Source organism: Bolinopsis microptera, chromosome 5 (genome assembly GCF_026151205.1).
Source record: "Bolinopsis microptera isolate Bmic1 chromosome 5, MBARI_Bmic_1.0, whole genome shotgun sequence".
In the NCBI taxonomy this organism is placed as follows: domain Eukaryota; kingdom Metazoa; phylum Ctenophora; class Tentaculata; order Lobata; family Bolinopsidae; genus Bolinopsis; species Bolinopsis microptera.
This window is the reverse complement of record NC_087076.1, coordinates 5419134-5426308: the sequence shown is the minus strand read 5'-3', so window position 1 is coordinate 5426308 and position 7175 is coordinate 5419134. Positions and strand designations below refer to the sequence as shown.

The following is a 7175-nucleotide window of genomic DNA, read 5'->3' as shown; positions in this document are numbered from 1 at the left end:
AAAGCCAATCATTCACTGTCTTTCCGATAACTATATTATAACACTGCTCATATCTGACAATATTACACTCCTTATTAACAAAACGTTACTTTTCTCCAAAACTAACTCGAGTGTCTCGTGAAGTGGGTTTATACATTTCAGAGGGTACATCTGATATAGCTATGACCAGACCACAACCATATGTTAGCATCTTGTTTGTGATGGCAGCAGGCAAACTTCACTGGACCGTGGTTTCGTGAGATGAATCTAACAGTTCCCTGGACTTTTTTGCCATCTTTGAAGGTTGCAAGTCTTGCTGACGTCCCTTTTTGTTAGAGCATCTTTACAACAAACGGTATTATTGATATAGCTCTTAAAAGAATTGCTATTGAAACGATAGTTCCTGGTGCTTCGAAAAATGTTGATCTGCATTGTGCACTGCACTTTACTGTGCTGCTCTCTACAGCACAGCACACAATTAAGTCTCTGTTGTTAGGCTTAATTAAAATCAATCTAATTCCTGAATACCAATACTTTAAACAACTAATAGATTAATAAAATTATACATTCTATTTAATACTGTCTTTTCGGTTTGAGAACCGTTCCTGCTGAAGCGCCACCATATCCACCTTCGAGGCCTCCGCAACCACTCTTTTCCGAGAGAAGAAGGAGACCGAGAAAATAACGATTCTAATAGAATAGCGATTTTTAATAAACGTTTACATGTCGACGTTATCTTTAAGAGCATACTGGTCATTTAGTAACATGACTGATCTCTGATAGGTGTGTTTCAGCGCATGAATGCCACGAAGAATAGGCGATACCAATGGTGTAAAGTAAAGCATATACATCAGACTGTTGAACCGAGATAACTTTGTTAAAATCACGTTGTCATAACTAGGACTTTAAAGTAGTGCTTAAACATTGTCATGAGGAGCTATGCCGTCAGTATTCAACCTATTGCCAAATAATGAGCTACAGTGGTCTTCTAAGTTACCCGTAACATAGCACCCTTTGCTATTGAGGTGAAATTCTGAACCAGAGAATGGTTTTTTAGCCTTAAGTTTGAATTTCCTACTGTATTCACGATTTCTTTTCGTGGGGGATTCTAATAAAATAATGATTCTAATAGAATAACGATTCTAATAGAATAACGATTGTTAAGTTCGTCGAAGAAGTGCGAAAAGTTCGTCCAGTTCGGCACCTTTTAAAAATTCGTTGCGTAAATTTTCTTGGCATATGTTTTGATTTTATAATGAATGGCTTAGGTTCGATCACTATTACACTTGTAAACAAATGATACAGTTAGATAGTTATACATACTTGTATTGAAAAAAAACTAGATCAACAACAGATCATGACTAGTGCTTCAATATAAACAGAGCTGGTTCACAGATTACAATTAAGCATCAATTATAGCAACAGCTCACAACTTATCATTGTTATCTAAATAATCTATAGCATATGTGATCTTAGTGATCTTATTGCCAGCACTAGTGCTCTCTGTCCAGATTGCTGATTCGCTAGCTATGTCGTTCAAAAGCTTTAAGTTGGAGTGAACGTAAACCAGCTTTCTGGCCTTTTCTGTTCTTAATTTATTTCTCCTTTTCGAGTACTCATATTCAAACTGGCTCCAATTTGTTTCGCAGGCACTGGCACTCGTGACCTGGTTGAACAAGATAATAGCCAACTTCTGAATTACTGGGGTCTCAGAACCGTACAATTGCCAATATTTAACAGGCTGATTATGGAACTTGGCAACCTCTGGCCTACTAAAGAGACCTCTACGTTGCCTGAAATGCAACATCTCACTCATAATTGTTGCTCGATCCCACTGGTGTCCTGTTCCCCAACGGTCTATAAGCGTAAACAAGTCGGCCATTACATCTTTGTTTTGGGTGAGATTTGTTTCACAGTACAGTGGGTTTAGTAACATTGCAGCAGAGTGCATTATGTTGTGTCAAAACTCCCATCTGTTGTAGAGGAGCTTCTCGACTTCCACATTCACACGTTTATGAGGAGCTTTAAGGTCTGTTAACTTCTGGTAGTACAACTGAAGCTTAAGGAATGTCATGTAAACGTTTCCTAGAGCTGCACCAGGCGCAAGTCCTTGATTATTATGTGGTGGTCTTGCTGTTATCGTTCTCTAGGACCAGTACGCAATCAAACTCCGTCGAAGACTTGTCTATAAAACGAGGCATCCCTAGAACCAGCCTAATAAATAACAAAGTTAATGTGGGAGACATGTTTAAACGATGAAAAGCTGACTAGAGCGAGACTTAAGTCACAAAACAAAGAGAGTAAGAAGTAAGTGACAGTGTTTGATCCAGAGCTATCACCTGACTAACTGGAAGATATTATGAAAAATTGAGGTCTGTTAACTTCCAAAAATTAAAACATCTTAATGCGAGAGAGCCGAGAGGTTTTATCGCGCCTATCAACTTAAGTTACAATTGTTGAAATGAAGAAAGAAAGTAGAAAGGAATGGAAGAGAGTATGTGACTCGAACGATGATGAACAGGTTAAAAGACAGAAGATTTCTTACCTGAAACTAGTACGACTTCATAACAAAGCAAGAAAGACCGCCCAGAAGAAAGAAAGGAAAAAGATGAAAGAGAATAGCTCCAAACTCTTTAGAAGAAACCCTTATGAGTATGGTAAGAAACTGCTCACGAAGGAAGAGACTAAAGATAAAGAGCCTGAGTTCGACAGTGAAGAAGCATCTAAGTTCTTTGAAAAGGAGTACAAAGATGATGACCGAGAGCGTGACTATGTAAACCCCACAGGACTGAAAGACCTTGACAAACCTAATTGGATCTGCAGTACAGCGCCACCCACATGGGATGAATTCCACCTAAAGCTTAAGTCAAGGAGAAATAAGTCAGCACCTGGGTCAAATGGTGTCAACTACCTGATCTACAAGAAGTGTCGAACTTTCAGTCACCATCTACACCATCTGATATGCAGGATTTGGAAAACAGGAGTTGTCCCCCCACAGTGGAAGGTGGGAGTGAGTACATTAATTCCTAAAACGGATGATCTAAAAGATCCTGGCAAGTTCCGTAACATCACACTCCAAAACTGTAGCGGGAAGCTGTTCTTTGCCATCTGGGGAGACCGTGTACTTGAGCACATGACACGAAATCTGTTCATTGACACCTCAGTACAGAAAGGTTTCATGAAGAAAACCCCTGGTTGCCTAGAACACACTCAAGCCCTCCTTGAAGAGATTAAAGATGCTAAAAGCCACAGAAGACAAGTCCACGTGATCTGGATTGACCTTATGAATGCGTATGGGAGAGTCCCGCACAGCCTTATTATTTATGCCCTACGCCGGTACCACCTACCTGAAAGCTTCATTAAGCTTATAATAGAGTATTATGGAAGCCTCAGTGTCCTAGTTAAGTGCAGGAAATGGACATCCAGAACATTCTGGTATGAGCTAGGCCTGTTCCAGGGAGACCCACTGTCCGTGATCCTGTTCCTTATAGTATTCAACATCCTACTGGAACTTCTAGCTGTACTGTGCAGTCAAGTTGGGTATGAGCCAAGCTTCAGTGATAGCAAGACCTCAAAGAAAGCATTTGCTGATGACCTAACCCTGTTGTCGAAGAGCGAGAAGGAGATGAAGAAGATGTTGAAGGTAGTAGAAGAGTTCCTGGACTGGTCGAAGAAAATGAAGGCTAAACCATCGAAGTGCCTGTCTATGTCTATGAAGTGTACTGGAGGAAAGTACAATACCTATGATGCAGAGTTTGTACTAAGCGAACAACAGGTGCCGTCCATTATCCAAGCACCAATGAAGTTCCTAGGAATGTACATGTATGTAGATCTTGAGGTAAAGGAAATTCGGTCCATGATTAAGAAGAAGTTAGAGGACCTTTTGGAAACAACGTCTAATGATGAAATCACCGGTCCAATGAAGGCGTGGGTGTATAACAACCTCATCATTAGTAAGATGTCATGGGGGTTTACTGTTTATAACCTACCCATCACATTTGTGAGAGAGCTTGAGGCACTGTGTAACAGATACCTTAAAAAGTGGCTAGGGATTGCGCATCCTTGTACCACCACCGTCCTCTACAGGAGTAGAGACCAGAAAGGATTGCAGCTGAAAAACATCTGCACTGAGTACAAAGTCATCCAACTTATTAAGGGACACCAACTTTGTAACTCAAGTGACCCCTACATCAAAAAAGTGTACTCTAACCATAAGGCTATTGCAGACACACAGAAGATGTGGTCTTATCCCAAAGAGCTGAAAGACCGTCAGCGCCAACTTTACTTCCAAGAGTTAGTTGGAAAACCTGCAGTTGGTACAACTGGCCTCGGGTATGGGACAAGATATGAGGACACATCAGAGAGGAAACTGCTAACCAACATGGTGAGGACCTTTGATGAAGAGACACTTATTTGTTCACTTTTTGACAAAAAGCGGCAAAACCTCTTTCTCACATGGGAAAATACAATGACATTTGACACCACGTGGAATAACTTGATCTATCAACTTAGTCCGGAACTGTTAAAGTTTCATGTCAATGCTATTCATGACACTGCGTCAACACCTAGCAACCTAAAGCTTTGGAATAAAGCCGTTTCAGGAAACTGTAAACTCTGCAGCAAACAAGGGACACTCAATCATATCCTGACGTTCTGCAAGGTTGCACTAAGACAGGGACGTTTCAACTGGCGCCATGATCAGGTCCTACGTGAAATCATGAAGACTGTTTCATCACAGATTGAAGAGTTTAATTCCGACATCGCCAAGGAAACGAAGAGGGCACCGTCGGTCTTTCACAAGGCAGGCAATAAGCGCGAGAAGGTTACCTTAGCTGACCCAACTCATCATAAGACCCAAAGATATTTCTTTTCAGATGCCAACGACTGGAAGATAATATTTGATGAGGATGAGAGACAGAGGAACTTCCCGCAGCACATTGCAGCTACACCACTAAGACCTGATGTAGTGATCTATTCAGATAAAGCAAAGAAGGTTTATCTAATGGAGCTGACTTGTGGAAATGAGCAGAACTTTGCTGATCAAGAGAAGCGAAAGATGAAGAGATATCAGCAGCTGACAGAAGAGATAGAAGCCAACGGATGGGCTTGCAAGCTCCAGACAGTAGAAGTGGGAGCTCGAGGCATTTACAACTATAGCCTCCCAACCTTTATGAACCACCTGAACGTAAACAACAAAGAGAAGAAGAAGGCCTGCATGAAGATCGCTGAGATCAGCCTGAGGGCATCGTATACCATCTATTTGTCCAGAAACAATACCATATGGACAGATGATTGGGAGTTAGTCAAGAGACCAGTAATAGCATAGTAGGAGCGTAGAATGTTTGGGCCCAGAAAAACATGTTTAATACCGCTATGAACCCGTCATAAGCCGGGGACTACTATGAAAGTGATGATGCTGTGTTGTTGAAAGACCTTCGACCAATCAAAGATGTACCTCATCACGCCAAGCAGTTATGCTTGTAGGTGAATATACACTTATAGAGTACAACAACTTTATAACACTCCTCCCCATCAGCTTACTTTTGTAGCCTTAGTCAAGACATGAAAATAGTTTAATTCTACTAGTTATATCAAAAATAGACTCGAGATCAAGTGTTATTCGAAAAGAGATTCTTTCCAGGACAACATGCAGACGTGTCACGTCAAAGAAGCCGCCAAACTCAGAAATGACGTAACAGCTGCATTCTAGTGCGCGCTAAGATGCTTCCATGAATTTCTAGAACTCATAAAAATGGCGCGAAAAGTGGTAAGCGTGCGCTGTATACAATATTGTATAGCGTGTACGCCGTGTACAATTTGCGGTGAGCAAAATTTAGAAAATTGGTATTTCAATTGTCCAGTGATCTGAATTTTGGGAGGTCATTAAAAATTCGGTTAAGGTTCGTTTAAAGTTCGGTTAAAGTTCGTCTATTTCGTTAAAAAATTCGTCCAGTTCGGCACATTTTTTAAGTTTGTCCAGGACGTCCGTAACAACTATGGTATAGAATGTGAGGGTATTCTCCGAACAATGTTATTCTGCACTCTGCAGCCTATGTGCACTTCTGCTGATGTGATGTTGTTATGTTAGATACCGTGTGTTTTTTCTTGTCCACTCTTTCTTTCTCGTATCAGTGGACGAGTTTTGATACTTTTTGTTGACGTCTATAACCGTCCTATCACCTTTCCCATTGATCCTTTTTATCTCATCTGCGATGTGTAATGCGACGGAAAAGGGATAATTTACATTGTTGTATACTCGTTTTAGCAGTTTTAGTACTATTCGTTATTTTCTATTTTTGAAGTTGCCGTTAACAGTTAACACCTTGCCTCAGGTACGTTTTTACTGTGAATCTGCTCCAATAAGCGATTCAACGAAACATAATCTATTTTAATAAATTAAATATGCATTATTACAATTATTACTTTAGTAGCTCAACTTCATAGTCATATCATCGCTGGTAAGTTCTCAGGACTGAGGCTCTATCTTGAGCGATCTGTGTGTCCTGGGAGCTTCTCGGCTTCGGACTCTCCCACCGATCGACAAGATCCTTGAAGAAGGCGATCTGAAAAAAAACTGTTAAGACATTATTGACATTATTGCCCACTAAGATTATACTTCAATTTATGACTCGGCATAAGTGATTAACAATCCGGGTCCTTCTTGTTACATTTTGTAACACAATTGTGATGACATCTGTTCTTTCTCTTGTTCTTTCTGTTATATCACTATGCAGCTGCACTTATGTCCCTAAGTTCTACTATCTCTGACTATTCTAGTATTCTATGTGGTGTATGGTCGGTAGTCTAACTAATACTCTAATTCGATTATTTGATTCCTTATTAAGGTCTCTTTTTAGGGACTCCGATTCTCGGAGGTCATCGTTGTGGTAAAAACCTGCGACGCTTCGACAATATCTCTGGTCGATGCTATTGGGGGCGGGGGGGGGGGGGGTTATGGCAAGATAGGGCTAGGGATAACTTACTTCAATAAAATATGAATTACATGTATTATATATATCATTGAACTGGTTTCTAACACAGTTGATCAACTGTCCGACCTGTTCTGACCTGTTCAGCTGAGAAGCAGACTCGTGATCATGTTCAGATGGTTTCAGCTGAGGAGCAGACTCTAACTGTGGAACTCTTTTTAGTTGACTACAGCTTATGGGTCCATGTTTGTTTGCCGTCTTCAGTAA

The 7175-nt window shown here is 40.6% G+C and overlaps 1 protein-coding gene across 1 annotated transcript; it reads left to right on the top strand.

Annotated features, from left to right (window-relative positions):
* Positions 1–2440: 2440 nt before the first annotated feature.
* On the top strand, positions 2441–5305 carry LOC134814895 (uncharacterized). Its single transcript, XM_063823219.1, has one exon. The coding sequence runs from the start codon at positions 2441–2443 to the stop codon at positions 5303–5305; it is 2865 nt and encodes a 954-aa protein (XP_063679289.1).
* Positions 5306–7175: the final 1870 nt, after the last annotated feature.

Coding starts and splice junctions, on each gene's coding strand:
- LOC134814895 (XM_063823219.1), top strand. CDS start 2,441: ATGAAGAAAGAAAGTAGAAAGGAATGGAAGAGAGTATGTGACTCGAAC.